At 49.2% G+C, this 18,582-nt stretch overlaps 1 protein-coding gene across 10 annotated transcripts in view; it reads right to left on the bottom strand.

Annotated features, from left to right (window-relative positions):
• The window catches only part of RAPGEF2 (Rap guanine nucleotide exchange factor 2), a 624,821-nt gene that overhangs the window by 311,482 nt on the left and 294,757 nt on the right, over positions 1-18,582 (bottom strand). The window contains exon 1 of one of the 10 annotated variants that reach the window (XM_029617718.1): positions 4,233-4,447. The exons of the other annotated variants lie outside the window; for them this stretch is intronic. Coding sequence (XP_029473578.1) covers positions 4,233-4,252 — 20 coding nt within the window. The 5' untranslated portion in view covers positions 4,253-4,447. Of the gene's footprint in view, positions 1-4,232; positions 4,448-18,582 lie in introns of those variants that run through there. 10 annotated transcript variants of the gene reach the window in all.

Here is an 18,582-nt window from a genome sequence, read left to right as displayed (position 1 = left end):
CAGGACAGGGTTGGGAACCACTGCTCTAAAGGCTAAAGGATGGAAATGAGAAAAGTGTGCAGAGGGATAACTTGCTGGTGTGGCAATTACTACCCTTTACACAAGTCATGGAGATCACGACCCTTAACCAATAGGCCTCAAATGATTCTAATATAATGTAACATTGCTCCCACTTCAACGGCAGGACATAAGAACATAAGAAAATGCCATACTGGGTCAGACCAAGGGTCCATCAAGCCCAGCATCCTGTTTCCAACAGTGGCCAATCCAGGCCACAAGAACCTGGCAAGGAGAAAAGGGGGATAGGATACAGACAACAACCAAGAGGGCCAGACTTCTCCGGTCTGGGTACTGATCCACAGACATAAGGGAAAAAGCAAGGGCTGCTTCTATGGCCAAGTCCATGAGCAAAGCACCTCAAGCAACACTATCTGAATTTTCAAGAAAGCTCATCACCCAATTAAAAAAAAACTGCAATTTTTATGGGTACCATAAGGCTTGGGAATAACTGCACAGCGCAACAGTTACTATTCTTAAAAGAAACATGGAAGAAACCTACACAGAGTGGCAGTTACTACCTTAGGAAGCTTGTTGGACCGATTGGCTGGACAATTTGGTCCTTTTCTGCTGTCATTTCTATGTTAACTCCAGCTTCTGCCCATAGACTGTCACTGGCGCTAGAAACTTTATGCAACTCTGACCAAGAGTAAACTTTCCAGCACTAAAAAAAACTGGAGGGCACTAACCAGTACACGTCAATCTACACACACAGTTTCCTTGCTGCAATGGGAGTAAAATCTGTGCACCCAACAGTGGGTAAAACTGTGCGCTCTGTTTACATCAGGCCCAAAGTTTCACATGCTTATCACTGATTAACAAGTCCGAGATCTCTGCATAACTCAATGCAAAGGAAGTGCAAGATAAGATTTCAAGGTCACAAAGTAAACCACCACGCCAGGCGCTGTGCTATTTTGAAAAGCCACCATCAAATCCTTTTTTGTAGAGAAAGATATCCACCTGCCCACTTCTGTCCTCACTCAGTTAATTTACTGGAACAAATCTATATAGGTGCCCTTTTCCATTTCATCACACGCTCGTCCAATTATTATTCTCCTTGCTTTCAAGCTCCAAAACAGATTTGCTTTACATTGCAGAGGTCGGCATGAGCACAGAGGCTTCTGCCCAGATCCATTCCAGGCGGCTTTACTTACCACACCCTCTGAGCTGCACTCGTACTACAAAAGTGGGCTTAAGATGAAACAAAACACCAAAAAGTAAGAGGGCGCAGCTTTGATACCATGAGAGTGCAGGTATCAGAGTAAATCTAATTGAAAAACCAATATCATGTATAGCATGCAAGGAAGATCCCAAAAATCTAGTCAGGGTTTTAGAATTAAAAACATTTTCCACTGCCTTCCCGTCTACTGATGGTGTCCCTGGATTTTGCACATGAGGCTCTCTCTCAAATATCAGAGCACATTGATAAGGCATGATAAAAAAAAAAATGTTTAAAGGGCTGGTCGTTATTTTCCATTGTCATGGAAAGAAATACTGAGACAGAATAAAGTGTGTGTGTGTCACAATTAATAAATCTTCCAAACACCACAAGAAGTGACTTTCTGGATTCTCCTCACACAGCAGCAATCCAGTGCCCAAAGATCAGACAGGGGAAATAAACAGGGATGAGCACAGTTTTTGAGCTGCAGCCCATGTCTCCCCCAAAATGTGATATATACATACATAGATATATAGATATACATAGAAATATAAGGAAATTGAGCAAAAGTATAAAGTGCATTGTTAAATACCAAAAAAAAAAAAAAACCCAGAAAAATGAAGCACTTGTTGAGCTTATCTAAAAAACTATTGAAATATTCGAAAGTTAAAATAAAAGAGCAGCACTTGCTATATTGAATGCAACAAATCAAAAATTGTACAAAAACAGTACACATTTTTATAACAAAATCGAGCATACAGTTATAAAGTTTATGAAAGAAGCTCATATAGTCCTATTAAGTGAGGTAAAATACAAACTACCTACACACACGCACCCTCACACAGCCCACCATCATGCAATAATGAATAGTGCTCTGAACGAGTAGATGGAAAGCCCCGACAATATAGCAGGTGCTGCTCTTTTATTTTAACTTTCGAATCTTTAAATAAAGTTTTTTTTACATAAGCTCAACAGTGCTTGTTTTTTCTTTATAGAGATATATAGTTGGGCTGGCGCGCGCAGAGTGGATTTTAAAAGCCGTCCGAGGACACCAGGCACATCCCCCGCTGTGCGCACAAGTAGAAAGCTTCTAAAAAGGGGGCAGAGTAGGGGCGGGGAATGGGCGTCAGGGCCTGGCCAAGAGATGCCCACTTAAGCTTCCTTGCGCACGCTGGATTCCCCTGCGGCATAAATTTACTTTTGCTATAGATGGTAGTAAAACAAAAACATATAGGCATGGCAGCAGGGTTTTCAGGGTCAGCGCTAATGGGGGAGGGAAGGGTGGCTAATAAATTACGGGGGGTTGCAAGTCCTATCCCTAAACTGGGAAAATGACCAATGGCTTCAGCACACTTGGCTTGTGAAATCGCCCCACTTACCCAGTAGAGGCGGCATTTGCATGCACATGCGTGCATCCATGTAAAACTGTGTGCATGTACGCGCGTCCAGGCTATTTTATAACATGCACTCATATATGCAGAAATGTTATAAAATGGACACAGGTCGGCAAACGTGCGCCTCAGTTTGAAAGTTACGGTCTGTGTTTGTCCTGTACCTTTTTGAACACTATCATCATTCTTGTCTTCATCACCTCTTCCAGGCATCCACCACCTTTTCCATGAAGGAATATTTCCTGATTATGGCTCAGAGTCTATACCTTTGCAGTTTCAAATTATGACCCCTAGGTCTACAGCTTCTTTTCCATTGCAATAGGTTTTATTCCTGCACATTGTTAATACTTTTCACGTATTTAAAAAGTCTGTATCATATTTCCCCTCTCTCCTCCAGGGTATGTATAAGTCTTCCGATACAGACCTTTCACCCTTTTGGTTGCCTCTCTCTGGACTGCTTCTATCCTGTCTCTATTCTTCTTGAGATACAGTCTCCAGAACCAAATACAGTACTCCAGGTGAGGCTTCACCTGTGACCTGGAGTTACAGATTGATACAAGGTTTCTGGTTCCGGGTTGAATCTGAGACCTCAGCATTAACAGGATCTAACCTCATACCAACTCCCTCATTACGTCTTTTCAGATTCTGGACATATCTATCTACATCAAAAAAATAAGTCACTCTAAGCCATGTAGGTAGGCTTTCTGGAAAATCTATTCCTCAGCTAGATTTTGGCACATCATACTGCTGACACTGCAACCGCTGGAGGTCTCACCTACTCATTCAGGGGCGAGTCAGACAAGTTTGGCAATTATATCCTGCACTACCCACAGTCCTAGGTGGGTAACAGTCCATACCTACAGAAAACACTGGCACTAACAAATGGTTGTGGAGTAATTGTTCTGTGCATGGGGGTTCACCTCAACATCATTAGCTGACTGCTCACCTCATACAATGTATTTTGTATTTTTCCAGTAATAAATTCAGCACATGTTTTTGTGTGTCTGCCTAGAGTTAAAAAAATAAGTGACCTGCACTCCAAGTAGTATTACTTAATTAAACTTTGCTGTTTTGATATGAGTTTTGGTTCTTGGGGAAGTTTCCTGTTTCTAATTCAAATGTCCACTTTATATGTATCTAATTGGGGGGTGTCGTTGCTTATTTCATCAATGCAAATAAATGCACCGCTAACTTAAAAATACAATCAAAAGGACATAAACCTTAAAAATCATTGACAATGACTAGCAGGAAATCTAAAAAGGCTTGACATCTCTGCATGTCACAGGCAGCTGTAATATTTTGGATTCAAAGTTATGGTGCCAACTGCTTAGCTGAACAATACTTTTCCCTTTTAATGGCAAACACAGTTTTACAATGATCAAAATATTCCCCCGACAGCAAATGAGATATCCATCAGCTGTTCAGATCACCCACCCACACACGGTGAAATCCAGAGACACATTTTAACAGCTAACAATGTTTTCTCCTCCGTTCCCTTCTGTCCCACACAATTTAGAAAAAAAAATCATCAAGACATCCCAGCCCAACTACAACAAATATCTTCCTTGCACATGGCACAGCCTCCTGTATTTGACATTTGTAATGCAATTTGCAGAATTACTCACTGCTTAAAAGTTGAGAGCATCAAGGAAATGACAGAACCCTCTCCGTTATATCCAAGTCCGTTGCAAAGATCCGATGGGCCGCACAGAGTAGGTTTATGCCAGTGCCCCAAACCTGAGCCATCCTGGCACTGCTATTCCAGGTTCCCAGGAAGGAAGACAGAAGCCCGGGCACTCTGTGGAGGGCTCTGCTCCCTCGCTCTGGGCCTCCAAAGCCACATTCCTGCTGGGCAGGCCCGTCAGGCTCTCTCCCCACTGGAATGCTTAGTTCTCAGGGCTGGAATGTAAACGCATTCATCACCAGCAGCAGGAAGCTGAAGCCGACCAGAGACACTGAGGCCCATTATAATAATGAGAAACCCTCCTTTTTCCTAAATGGCTCGTTCTGACGCAGGACCCCTAACTGCTCACAAGAGACCTTCTTTTCTGCTTTCATTTGATACTAAACGATGAACAAGCCGCCCAACCCTTAACATCTGGCTTTTAATGAAGCTTGTTAACATTTCTAACTAGCCTGCTACCAAGCCATCACATTTGCAGTCAACAGGGCCATTTAAATGGACAACTCCCTCCACACCCACAAGCCCCAGGGCCAGTTTGGTGTTGGTGAAGGGCTGTATGCAGGGCACTCATCTGGATTTTATTTTAGTGTATTTGTAAAACAGAAGCGTCTGAGGGAATGATGACAAACGAAGCCATTTTCTGTGGTCCATATTAAAAAAAAAAGAAAACAAAAAACCCAGATACATAAAGTTGTAAACAGCAATGTGGAATACTTGGGTGACAGCCTGCTGCATCTCCGGCAGAAGTGCTGGGTCCATTAACAGCATTTCAGAGTCCACTTAATCATTTAACACCAGCTCTGTTTTTAGTCCTCCCGCCCCCCCCCCCCCCCCACGGAAAGATGTCAATTTTCCACTCCCCTCACAGTTGCTCTCTCTTTCAGCTAAATTCATTTGTGCTGCAAGCAGGAGGCACTGCTGATTAAACACAAACAGGAATCCCAAAATAAATACAGGAACCTTACTTCTCATAGAAGGATGAAAGTGGCTCAGGAGAGCTGCACACACACACACACATTGTGGAAAATCCCTAAGAAAAAACCCTTTGAAATTCCCCAGAGGCCCTAAAATCCAAGAAAAATGTGTAAAACCATGCAATCAGCTGAGCCAGTTGAAATTCCTCTTATTGATCTTATCAATTTGCATGCAAAGTAGTAAACAGGTTACAGTCATTAACCAAAGCCGGAGAGCTCAGAGTGTCGCAGATGAAATTAACACTTTAAATATGATCCAGAAAGATTGATAGCAAGCTCTCAACCAATCAGGAACCAAAACATCTCAATATTTATTCGATTCCTAGAGTTTATGCTTAATTCTTGTAACTAATACCTATGCATAAGCTTACGTTTTATCTATGTATCCTAACGGTCAATTTCACCAGTAAACAATTTACTTACTTCTAAATAATGTAAAACTTTAGCCTCTGTAAGAAATACGGATTTAATTGAACCCTAGCATGCAATAGCCATAAGTCATCTTTGGTTCTCGGCCTTTAGTTTCTTTTTCTAACTGCCTATCCAGGGCCTTGTCAGCCACAACGCATTAATCGAGGAGCAATTCTAACCAGAAAAGCCATCTAGGTTACTGGTATAGGTTTGCTTGCTTTTTAGCATATTTTGTCACATGTCCAGACTCCAAGCAGCATCTGCTCTATTTCCTAGGTAGAACAGAGCAGCCTCAAACATCATGACAACTGTCTGCACAACTAACAAAGGAATTCAGAGCCGGAATCCCTGAAACTTGCCACCGATCTTCATCTTTGCCGACGTCATAATAAAGCCGTCCAGCTGCTCCATTCCATCAGCTCTGGTCTAAAATTCATTCAGAGCTGGCTTTGTGCCAAATTCTAAGAATCGAAGAAATATTGAGAGATTACAAAATATTCCAAGTATTGAGAGATTACAATTTTTTCTTTAAAGTTTTTAGCAGACTTCAGCTGAAATGTACAAAGGCAATTTTAGGGCCTCCGGGGAATCACAAAGGCTTCTTTCTTAGGGATTTTCCACACTATGCATACAGATTTATATGCATAATTATGCAGCCCTGCCGAGCCATATAGATTCATCTGAAATGGATACATTTTGATGCAGCGACAGGCCGATACAGTACAGTGCGCTCTGGTAAAGCGCACTGTTAGCACAGGTTTGGACCCGTGTTTTCGACGCGCTAGCTTTACCCCTTATACAGTAAGGGGTAATAGCACGTCGAAAACGCGTGTCCTACCCCCCCCCCCCCCCCAAACTAATAGCGCCCGTAACATGCAAATGCATGTTGATGGCCCTATTAGTTATTCCCGCACGATACAGAAAGTAACGCCTGCCCAAAAGCTGGCATTAATTTCTGCTGGCGCCGGGGAAGTTTACAGAAAAGCAGAAAAAACTGCTTTTCTGTACACCCTCCGACTTAATATCATAGCGATATTAAGTCGGAGGTCCCCAAAAGTTTTTTTGTTTTTTTTTTATAATTTAAATCGGCCCACAGCCCGGAAGATGGACACTCAATTTTGCCGGCATACGTTTTCCGAACCTGTGGCTGTCAGCAGGTTTGAGAACAGACGCCGGCAAAATTGAGCGTCGGCTGTCAAACTCGCTGACAGCCGCCGCTCCAGTCAGAAAAGAGGCGCTAGGGAAGTGCTAGTGTCCCTAGCGCCTCCTTTTACCGTGGGTCCTAACTTGCATAGGCCACCCTCCTGAATCGCGCTCCCGCTCTCCCGCGCGTTTTTCTGTATCGGCATGTGAGTTGTGTGAGCTGAAAGAAGGATAGGAGAGTAAGAGAATCATTCCAACATAAAATTCAGTAGCTTGCAGCACTAACAGAGAGAGCAGACCAATTATCATCATTATTATTTACATAGGAGAGGGAGCCTCAATCCAGACCTCTGGACACACCTAGCCTGAGATAGATTTGCACACCATGGAAGCAATGTAGGAAAATCCATCTCATACATATTCATTGTGGATATCCTGAAAACTTGACTGGCTAGATATGTCCCAAGGATTCAACTGAGAATTCCCAATATAGAACAAACCAGATGTACACAGCACTGTGCAGACATTCAGGACTACTGCTACTTCTTGGAGCTTACAATCTAGTCAGGACAAACAGAAGAGACACACAGATAGATAAATACATAAATAAAAAGAGGTTTAGAGCTAAGACAGCAAAGCACTGATAAAGAGGGATTTAGACAGGTGGTTGAGGAAAGGCAATGTTTGAGTGTCATCAGATTTGACATCTGGGGTCTGGAAATGTTTCAAGGAGAACTGTAGTTTGTAAATTCTGAATCTGGATTATCAGCCCTCATTCTGTCAGACTGAGAAATGCACTCCCAGACTAGAGCTCACTGAGGGCCAGGTCTTTAAACCAGCCTCACAGAGGTGAGTTTTTAGGCTGGATTTGAATCTGGTAAGAGAGGGGACCTGGCACACACTTCAGGAAGGCAACTTCAGGCATGTGGTGCAGTCAGATGGAAGGCGCAGAAAGGAGATTTGGTGAAGAGGTGGGCGGGGGGGGGGGGGGCGATGGGTACAGAAAAGAGCAGTTTACCAAATGAATGAAGTCTGAGAAAGCGCAGTTGCTTACCTGTAACAGGTGTTCTCCTAGGACAGCAGGATGTTAGCCCTCATATGTGGGTGACATCATCTGATGGAGCCCGGCACGGAAAACGTTTGTCAAAGTTTCTGGAAGCTTTGACTAGCACACTGAGCATGCTCAACATGGCACTATCCACGCATCCAAGCAAGGTCGCCCTTCAGTCTCGTAACATCAACAATACGAGCGAAAATATAAAACAAACCGGAAGGAGAACCCAACTCCATGGGGAGGCGGGCAGGATTCCTGAGACACCTGTTACAGGTAAGCAACTGCGCTTTTTCCTAGAACAAGCAGGATAGTAGCCCTCACATGTAGGTGAACACCAAGCTCCAGGATGTCCCCGTTCAGCAGGTGAGGCCAACAGTTACCGAACAAAGTGCTAACAAACACAACAACTGCGGTTGCTGCTGGTTGGCAGGGGACCTGCCCTGGCTCCCACCAGGGGCAAATAGGCAGGAAGACTTGGGTTCAGGTCTGGAATAGACTGCGCAGGACAGATTGATCAAAGGTACTGTCCTGATGCCCATCCTTGTAAGGCATAAGTGAGCTGCAAACGTGTGAAGAGAACTCCCACGGTGCGCCTGGCAAATTTCGATGATGTGGACTGCCACATATGAGCCACCGATGTCACCATAGCCCGAACAAAGTGAGCTTTAACTCTGCCAGCCAGCGGAAGGCCTGCTTGCGCATAGCAAAAGGCATTGCAATCTGCCAGCCAGCTGGATAAAGACTGTTTACCCACCGCCACTCCCAGCCGGTTTGAATCGAAGGACACAAAGAGCTGGGTGGGCTGCCTGCGACGCTGTGTGATCTAAATAGAAAGCCAAGATCCTCTTGCAGTCCAGAGTATGAGGAGCCCGTTCCCCTGAATGGGAATGAGGCCTAGGAAAGAAGGCAGGTAAACACGATGGACTGATTAAGGTGGAAATCAGTCACAAACTTAGACAGAAACTTAGGGTGCGTATACAAGCCCAAACGATTGTGAAAAAAACTCACGTATGGCGGGAATGTAACCAAGGCCTGAAGCTCACTGACCCTACGAGCTGAAAGCAAGCGCCACCAGGAATATAACTATCCAGGTGAGGAATGTCATGTCACAGGAACGCAGCGGCTCAAAGGGAGGATGCATGAGTCGCGCCAGGACAATGTTGAGGTCCCAGGATGCAACAAGAGGCCAAAGAGGGGGCTTCAGCTGGAGCAGGCCCCTCATAAAGCAACCCATTACAGGCTGCACCGATACGGGTGTACTCGCGAAGCCTTGATGGTATGCACTCACAGCGCCGATATGGACCCTGACTAAACTGGTTTTGAATCCCAGTCTCTGAAAGATGCCACAAGTAGTTCAGCAGCTGGGGAAAGGGGCATGTGAATGGATCTAAGCCATGCCCTGCACACCAGACTGAGAACTGTCTCCACTTTAAACTGTAGGACTTCCCAGATGGAAGGTTTCCTAGAAGCCACAGCACCTGGGAGTCACTGTCCGAGAGGGCCAGGGGCTGAAGGACTAAGCACTCAACATCCAATCCATTTAGGGTCAATGCCTGGAAGTTCGGATGGCGCAGGGTGCCCTGGATCTGTGTGTTCAGATCGCTGGCGCGGTCCCCAGTTGGATGGGTGGCCTGATCGACAGGTCCTGCAGGAGAGGGAACCAGGCTGTCAAAGCCCAAAAAGGCACATGAGGATCATGGTCCCCTCTGTCCTGTTGAAGCTTCAGCCGGGTCTTCAAGAGGAGCAGGAGAGGAGAGTATCATAAAGCAGACCTCTCCCCCAGAGGAGGAGAAGGCCATCGCAGGCAGATGTCTTGCCCCCCCCCCCCCCACAGGGAACAGAACCTGCTCACCTTGTGATTGTGTGGGGAAAAGAAGAGGTCCCACATCTGGAGTATCCCACCGATGTAAAACACATTGGCCACTACCTCCGGATTGAGGGACCATTCATGAGACTGGAAGGAGCGACTCAGCCAGTCCGCCAGCACGTTCAGCGCAGGTACATCGCTCGCAACATCCCCTGCGACAAGGCCCAGGTCCATACCTGCACTGCCTAGTGACAGAGAAGAGGAATGAGCCCGTGGCCTCCCCTGTTGTTGATATGTACCACCACTGCTACACTGGTTGTCCATCCAGATCAGGACGTCTTTGTGGAACAACTGGTCTCTGAAAGCCCACAGAGCGTAGCGAATTGCCCGGAGCGCCTGCGTGTGGAGGCCCGGAGCGAATTGCCCGGAGCGCCTGCGTGTGGAGGGCCCGGAGCGCCTGCGTGTGGAGGCCACCCACATGGGTTGCCCCAGCCTTGAGGAGAGGCATCAGTTGTGAGTACCACCTGAGGCAGAGCAGCTTGGAAGGAAAATCCCCACCAGGACAGACAACCTCAACGGGTTCTGTGACCAAGAGTGAAGTCTCGAGGGTCCTGGGAGACCTGTTGCCACTGCGCCCACAGGGTCCATTGTGCCCTGCATATGCACAATCAAGGCGAGAGGGTAACATGGACTGAGACCACCATGTGGCCCAAAAATTGGAGCAGGCAGTCACACACTGGCTGCTGCATACAAAGGGTCGCCCAGAGAGGCAAGCCCAAGAGCCCAAGTCGTGGGCAAAAACGCTTTTGCCTGCACAGTGTCCAACCTGGCTCCTATGAAATCCAGTTGAGGAGATGGCAGAGATCAGACTTGGGGTGGTTGATCACAAACCCCAAGGATTTGCAGCATTTGCACTGCTAGGGTCAGAGCACACAGGGCCCCCTTATGGGAAATTGCTCGACCAAACCAGTCGGCCAGGTACGGGAAGACATGAACTGCACGACGCCGGAGGTACGCCGCCGCCACGCTAGACATTTGGTGAAGACACGAAGGGCAGAAACCAGCCCAAAAGGCAACACTTTGTACTTGAAGTGCACCTTCCCCACCACGAAATCAAGGTATTTTCTGTGGCTGAGGAGATGGCTATGTGAGTATAAGCTTCCTTGAGATGGAGGGAGAAGGAGCCAGTCTCCTCTTCTGAGGAGACTTATCAGAATATCCAAAGAGAACCATCTTGAACTTCGCTTAAGAGAAAACTTGTTCAAACACACTGAGGTTGAGAATGGAGCGCAAGCCTCCGCTCCTCTTTGATAAAAGGAAATACCTTGAATAGAACCCTTGGCCCCGCTGCGAGAAGGGCGGAGAGTCTGTCCAAAGTATGTCCTGCTGGGTGGAGAGGTCCCTGGGAGTCGGCTGAAGTTGAGTTGGTACCCCCTGACGAACTATGGTAAGGAACCTGTCGGTCCCAGGTGATCTCCCGGCGATGGCGAAGCTGAGGAGCCTGCCTACCACCAGGGCATCTGGTGTCAAGGGTATGCCCAGCTGACTTTGTACTCCCTCACCACCAGTCACAACCCTGAAGCCGGCTGTTGCGGGTGGGTTAGGGCTGAGGGGTCTGGGTGCTCACTGTTGGTGAGGGCGGCCCCTGGAGCTAGTTTGTGGCATGCAAGATCAGGAGGCCAGAGGATAATATTTCCTCTGCCTGTAAAATGGCTCCTGGAACTGGGCCTGGACAGATTTCCTGGCAGAGCAAGGGGCATCAGAGGCATTAGCGGAGAGGCGGGGAAGGGTGTCGTGGTGGGGTCTTCAATGGGCCACTGCATCTCTGAACCTTATCCCCAAAGAGGGTGTCACCTGTGAAGGGGAGGTCAGCTAGTTTATCCTGCACCTCTGGACAGAGATCAGAAGTCCTGAGCCAGGCCATCCTATGGGGGCCAATGCCCATGGTGGTTACATGAGCTGCAGTTTCAAAGATGTCATAGGTGGATCGCACCTCGTGCTTGCCAGCTTTGAAGCCCTGCAGGACAACAGCAGAGGGCGCCTCCAGCTGCTGCTGTGGTAAGTCTCTGCAATATCCTGGACTCGTTTCCATAAGTTCCCGGTTGTACTGAGTCATGTACAACTGGTAGGTGGCAATCCGGGTGATAAGCATGGCGCCCTGGAAGACCCTTGCAACCCAAGGCAATTTCCCTATGTTCTCGCCCCAGAGGGGCAGAGGTGTGAGTATGGGAGCGCCTGGCTTTCTTGAAGGTGGACTCTACAACCACTGACTGGCGGGGGAGGTGCTGCTTCTTGAAACCCCACGACTTGTTTGCACCAAACGGGTGGCATCCGCCTTCCTATTGACAGGGAGATAGAGTTCAGGTGCTCCCACATCCAAAGGAGATGGTCCCTGAAGCTGACAAGGATGGGAACCACCATGATCTCCTTAGGAGTGTTGACAAACTGGAGTACCCCCAGCATCTTGTATCGCGCATCCTCCTCCATGAGCAGTTAGAAGGGGATAGACTCTGACAAACCCCGCGAAGGAAAATCCTCGGGGGAGACCGACGCCTTTCCTCAGGCAGGGAAGGCTCTGAGAGAGGGTCGTCTGAGTAGTCTGAGGAAGACTCCGTAGAATCATCCCCCCCCCCCCCCCGGGTCGAAATGCTCTTCCTCCCCACTAAGAGGGCAACGCAGGCAAGGCCTGTGGGTGATATCACCCTGGGCTCCAATGGCTTTGGAGGCCTCGAGGGGCACTGTGGGAATCGATGGTTCCCCTGGCATCGAGGGGACTGGGGGCATAGGAGGCCAGAAGGATCTGGTAAAGGCTCAGGGAAACTGAGGCCTCGGGAATATGGCAACCAGCCGCATCTTCCTCCCCGGAGGACCAGATGATCGGGATCGCTCCCTTGGGAGGCATCGGTGGCCATTGGAGGAGTGAAGGCCCCTTGGGCACCAGTTTGCGTCGGTAGGGCACCTAAAAGAACATCCAGATACTCAAGCGGGGGTGCTAGGACAGATGGCAGAGGCTCAGGCACAGGTATGGGGGGCCGGTGGAACGGGCGGCTCGATGCTCTGAAGAGCTCTGAGCACCACGGTCTGAACCCTGCAGTCCAGCTCCTCCTGGAAGTCCGGCGAGGCCAGGACTGAGGGAGGGGAATGAGGCATCACCAGCTCTTCCTCAGGTCTCAAAGGTGGCAAGGTGCCGGCACCGATATCTGTGGGGAACATTTGGGGGCAGAGGAGGATGGGGCCTCCATGGCAAGGATCACTTTGGTGGCAGTACAGCCGCCACCAGTACCACATTGGAACCAGAGCCAGCGGAATGCTTGTGGGATCTCCACGGTGCTTGGCCCCGGTCTTTCCCCAGCACTGAGGAGGCAGAAGATCCCAATGTTAGGGACATCTGTGAGATCATGGAGGACTGGTCACCATCCCTGCGATCCTTTGAAGATGTGGAGAGTGAGAAGTAGCAAGAGGGAGCATATCAAGGGGCTCCCCGTGACCTCTCAGTGTCAATGACTCCAACACAGGTGTGGATGGAGCAGATTTGGAAGAACTGAAAAATTTCTCCATCTTATCAAGTCATGCACGACGGCCTTTGGAGGTCATCTGATCACACAGGCGACACCCACGGACATCATGCAAGGCCCCCAGGATATAAACCTTATGAGGATCCATGATGGACATAGTCTGCGGGAACTAGGGGCAATCGACGAAAACCAAACACCATACAAGTTACCCGGCATGTGGTCGATGACCGGCGATCACCAAGAGGCAAAGTGTTGAGAATCAATCGCAAAGAAGCGAAAAAAGCAGCAATTTTAATGACCACGCCGAGGAGGCAACTGACCACAAAGGGGGACCGGGAAAAAAACACGGCACTTTTTTTTTTTTAAACAAAACAAACAAGAAAAGAGTGGGCCAACTGCATTGTGGAAAGAAGAGACTGAAAAGGGTCCTCGTGTGGATAGTGCTAGTCAAAGCTCCTAGAAACTTTCACAAACGTTTTCCGTGCCAGGCTCCATCGGATGATGTCACCCCACATGTAAGGACTACCATCCTCCTTGTCCTAGGAGAAAAGGGATGTACAGAGAAATAAGAGGAGAGGCAAAGAGGAACTGTGAGTGGATAGAGACGTGAGTGGATAGAGACGTTACGAACCGTGATTGCGGCAGTCAGAAAAGGAGATTTCTTGGTCCCTGGACCTCACCGAGGTCTAGCTGCACATTAGACAGGACCACAGAAGTTCTAAGGTTCAAGGTGCTGGACCAGCATTTTCAGTTTCGGGCTCTGCCCTTTGGCCTTGCCACGGCTCCTCGGACCTTCACAAAGGTGACGGTAATGGTGGTGGCAGCATTTCTAGGCGATCATAAGAAGCTTCAATTTATGCGGATGCAGACGGGGAGCCAGTGTACTAATTTAAGAAGCAGCTAAATGATCATAGTGGCGTTGACGTTAGATTGGTTGTGCTGCTGAATTTGGGACAGACTGAGGAGGAACTTACAGAAGTCTAGGCGGGAGATGATGAGCGCATGGATAAAGGCTCTGGCATACGTTTAGAAAATAAGAGACATTTTGGAGAAATGATATAGATAAATGAACGACACATCTACAAACGTATAAGATAATTATGACCGAGTTCTGTGCATGTTTAAACTGCTAGATTAGTTAATGAGGTGCAATCTCATATATGGATTTGGATTTAATAACGCGCCATTTCCAAATCTGAGCTCAAAGAGTGCTACAATTCAGGTACTTAGTTATTTCCCTGCACAAGAGGACTAACACTCTAAGATATACTTGAGGCAATAGAGGGTGAAGTAGTGAGCCCCAGATAACAAGGAAAAGCAGTGGGAGAAGTGGGATTTGAACTCTTGGCTTCCCATGTTCTCAGCCTACTGCTCCTCCATCTATTTGAAAAGCATTTTTAAGTCAAATACATCTGATCAAAAATCGTGACTGCAATGTGCAAAAATCAAAAGTTCCTGAACATACCCTGATCAGTCCAGACAAGTGGGTTTTATTCATCCCTACCAGCAGATGGAGGTGGAGAACAAAACTTTGGGGCATTTGCCACATATATGAGCATGCCACCTGCAGTCTCTCAGTATTTCTCTACCTCCAGCAGATGGTAAGAGGTGCTAAACCTGCAGTCTTGACTGATTAGGATTTTTGGAGGACTTCTGCTCCCCAAGGTGCCAGGTGTTCCTGTGGAGGGCCATCCCTCAAGGTTGAGCTGGGCGAATGGGGGGTTGGATACCCCTGCCAGGTTTTAGCCCGCGACCCCCGGGATCACTTGATAGCCAGGGGACTAGTTCCCTCAGGGGGTCCCAAAGCCCCTCCGCCTACCGGTTGAGATTCAGGGAAGTATCCCCCTGTTAATTGTATTTGCCTTTTCCTGGGCTGAATTTGGCTGTGTGTCTTTAAAAAAAAAAAAAAAAAAAAGTTTGTGAGGCTCAGCAGCAGCAGCTCAGATTTAGTGTCAGAGCACCTGTCAGGCGGCCTGCTCCGGCAGGATTGCTGAGGGTTGGCCCTGGAGGCACAGGGCCATGCAGGGAAGGGAGAATTGGCGCCGGTGGTGCTAAGAGGGAGTCCCCGGCTGGGGGAAGTGTCTCCTTGGTGTTTTTTTTCTGCCGGGATGATCGCACACACGTTTGTCCCCGGCGGGATTTTCAGCGTCAGTGCACCCTTTCGCGTCTGAGCTGGCCGGCGACTGCATGGTGTTGCCCCTCCCCCGTGATTTTAGGGGAGGCTGTGCTGTTTTTTTTTAGGCCTGATGGCAGACAGGCCATTTATGGAGGCTTGCCGGGCCTGGTGAGTGAGGTCAGCCTCTCTTAATCCCTTTTCCTCAGCACGGTTCGTTACAGCGGGGTGTTGGGGGGGGGGGGGGGGGAGAGCTTCTTCCAAGCACTCTAAATCTTGGAGAGCTCGTTGGTCTGCAAGCAAACATCGGGGGGGGGGGGGGGCGCAGGGTCATGGTTCTGTCCCCATGGAAGGGGATCTGGATAAAGGGGTTCTTCCCCACGGCTCCAGGGATCCCCCCCTTTTCTCCCACAGTGCAAGCGGAGGGCCCAGCAGGTTCGGGCCCCAGCAGTCCGGAAGGGCCCTCGGGGGACCCAGGTGGGTTTCCACCCAAGTTTGTCCTCTTGCTTCACGAGGCCTTCCTAGCTCGGGAGGCGGGAAAGCAACGATTTAAGGATAGCCCAAGGGACTCCGCTAAGAGGGCAAGGGGGCTCCCTAAGAGTTCCGCAGGCTCACAGGGTGGGTCTCAGGGGACCCACTAATGCGACTGGACTCAGACTCTGAGGATTCGGATGGCCCTCAGGGTGAAGGGCTTTTATCTCCAGCGGGAGATCTGGATGCGGATCCTGATGAGGGGCATCCCCAGGATCCATCGGAACCTAAGTAAGATCAGGGCACCTTTGAGGACCCGAAAGGGGACGGCGATGACCCGCGGGTGATCTGTCTCTTCAAGAGGGAGGAGCTGCACCCGCTTATCCCCCAGGTGTTAGAATTGGAGGTTAAGCTCTCCCTGGAGGATTCGGATAATGAAGGGGTTAATCCGGTGTTGGATGGACTGCGGAGACCCCCCACCCCCCAAGCACTTTCCTCATTCCTAAGAAGATACAGAACCTGATCAGCCGTGAGTAGGAGTCCGGACTCAGACTTAAAAGTGGGAAGAGCAATATCTAAGCTTTATCCCTTGTTGCAAGAACTTTTGGATTCCTTCAATGTCCCGAAGGTGGAATGCTGCAGTTGCCAAGAAGTCCACAATTCCAGTCGCCAGCACCACTGCTCTGAAGGAAGTTCAGTGATTGGACATTGGAGGTGCAGCTCAAGTGGGCCTTTGAAGGTATCGGTCCTTGGGGCTCTGAGTGGCGGTCTGTGCCAGTCTGATGCAGGGAGCCTGTATGTGTTGGATCCAGAGGCCACAGGAACAATCTGCCACCGGAACACTGTCCAGGCAGCCCACCTTGAGGCAGGAGTTACTCTCTTCTATGGCCTCGTTCAGACCACAGCTCATGGCATGGTCTCGGTGGTGGCAGCGAGACGGCTGTTGTGGCTGTGCAAACTGGTCAGCGGACCTTTCGTCTAAGTCACAGTTGTGTAACCTTCCCTTTAAGGGTAAACTGTTATTTGGTAAGGACCTCGACCAGCTTATAAAATCTTTGGGGGAGACCAAAGGAAATAGGCTGCCAGAGGATAGGAAGTTGACACGGAAGTCTTTCTCCTCTCGACCCCGTTTTCGTGAGTCGCAACCATTCCCGTCCTGGCAGATCAGCTGGATCCTCAGCGACGAGGCAGTCTTTTCGGGAATCCGGAACAGCTGCAAGAGGCGCTGCTCAGGGAGCAGGCGGAGTTAAATCCTCCCAATGAAGTCATGCAGGTCTATTCCTGTCATTGGCAATCAGAGGCGGGCTGATCCGTTTTTACAAGGAGAGGACTAAGATAACCTCAGACTAGTGGGTGCTGGAAGTCATCAGGGAAGATTATGCCTTAGAGTTTTCTCTTCCTCTCCAGTCGGTGTTCCTGGAGTCTTGCTGTCTTTTCCAAAGCAAGTGGGAGGCAGTACAGGAGACTCTTCAAAGGTTGTCAAGCCGAAAGGCGGTAGTCCCAGTGCCAATTTCCGAACAGGGACGAGGAAGGTACTCCATTTATTTTGTGGTCCCCAAGAAAGAGGGCACCTTTTCGTCCCATCTTGGTTCTCCAATAGGTCAACCAGAGTTTGAAAGTACCACGATTCTGGATAGAGACGTTACGAACCGTGATTGCAGCAGTCAGAAAAGGAGATTTCTTTGGTCCCTGGACCTCACCGAGGTCTATCTGCACATTAGACAGGACCACCAGAAGTTTCTAAGGTTCAAGGTGCTGGACCAGCATTTTCAGTTTCGGGCTCTGCCCTTTGGCCTTGCCACGGCTCCTCGGACCTTCACGAAGGTGATGGTAATGGTGGTGGCAGCCCTGAGACAGGAGGGGCTTGGTGCACCCCTATCTGGACGACTGGCTGATCAGAGCAAAGTCACAGGAAGAGTGTGTGCAGCCAGAATCCGGGTGAGATCTCTCCTGGAATTGTGGGGCTGGATCAATCTACCAAAGAGGCACCTTGTGCCTTCCCAGTCCCTGGAGTACTTGGGTGCCTGATTTGACACGCAGCAGGGCAGAATGTTTCTCACTTCCAACAGGGTGGTCAAGATTCAGGCTCAGATAGCTTGCTTGCTTCGACTGCTGATCTCCAAAGTCTGGGATTATTTACAGGTCCTGGGATTGATGGCGTCAACTTTGGCACTGGTACCTTGGGAGTTTGCTCACATGCACCCCCTCCAGAGAGAGCATGGTTGTCCCACTTGACCCCCCTATCAGAGCAGTATTTTCTGGCTCTGCCCCTTCTGGTGGCCAGATCCAGTCTGGCCTGGTGGAGGACAAGGAGCAATCTGGAGAAGGGGATGCCCCTAGAAATTCCAGGTTGGGTGGTGGTTACTACAGATGCCAATCTTCGGGGCTGGGGTGCAATGTGCCTGGGCAGGTCTGCACAGGGTTTACTGGTCAGCATCAGAACAGTCGTGGTCCATCAATCAGTTGGAGACAAGGGCAGTGCGCATGACCCTTCTGGTGTTTCTCCCCTTAGTCCGCAACTGCATGGTGCGAGTGTTCTCGGACAACGCGACGATGGTGCCCTACATCAACCGCCTGGGAGGAACCAATAGTCCAGCCGTGGCTCGGGAGACTTAGCTATTGTTTGTGTGGGTAGAGCTCCATCTCCAGGGGATCGCCGCCTCCCACATCACAGGGGTGGACAACATCCAAGCAGATTATCTCAGCCATCAGCAGTTGGATCTGGGGGAGTGGGAACTGTCCTCGAAAGCCTGGAACCTCCTCTGTGCCAGGGGGGTGACTCCTCAGTTCGACCTGATGGCGA

Source organism: Rhinatrema bivittatum, chromosome 1 (assembly GCF_901001135.1).
Source record: "Rhinatrema bivittatum chromosome 1, aRhiBiv1.1, whole genome shotgun sequence".
Taxonomy (NCBI): Eukaryota; Metazoa; Chordata; class Amphibia; order Gymnophiona; family Rhinatrematidae; genus Rhinatrema; species Rhinatrema bivittatum.
This window is presented reverse-complemented; position numbering and strand designations above follow the sequence as displayed.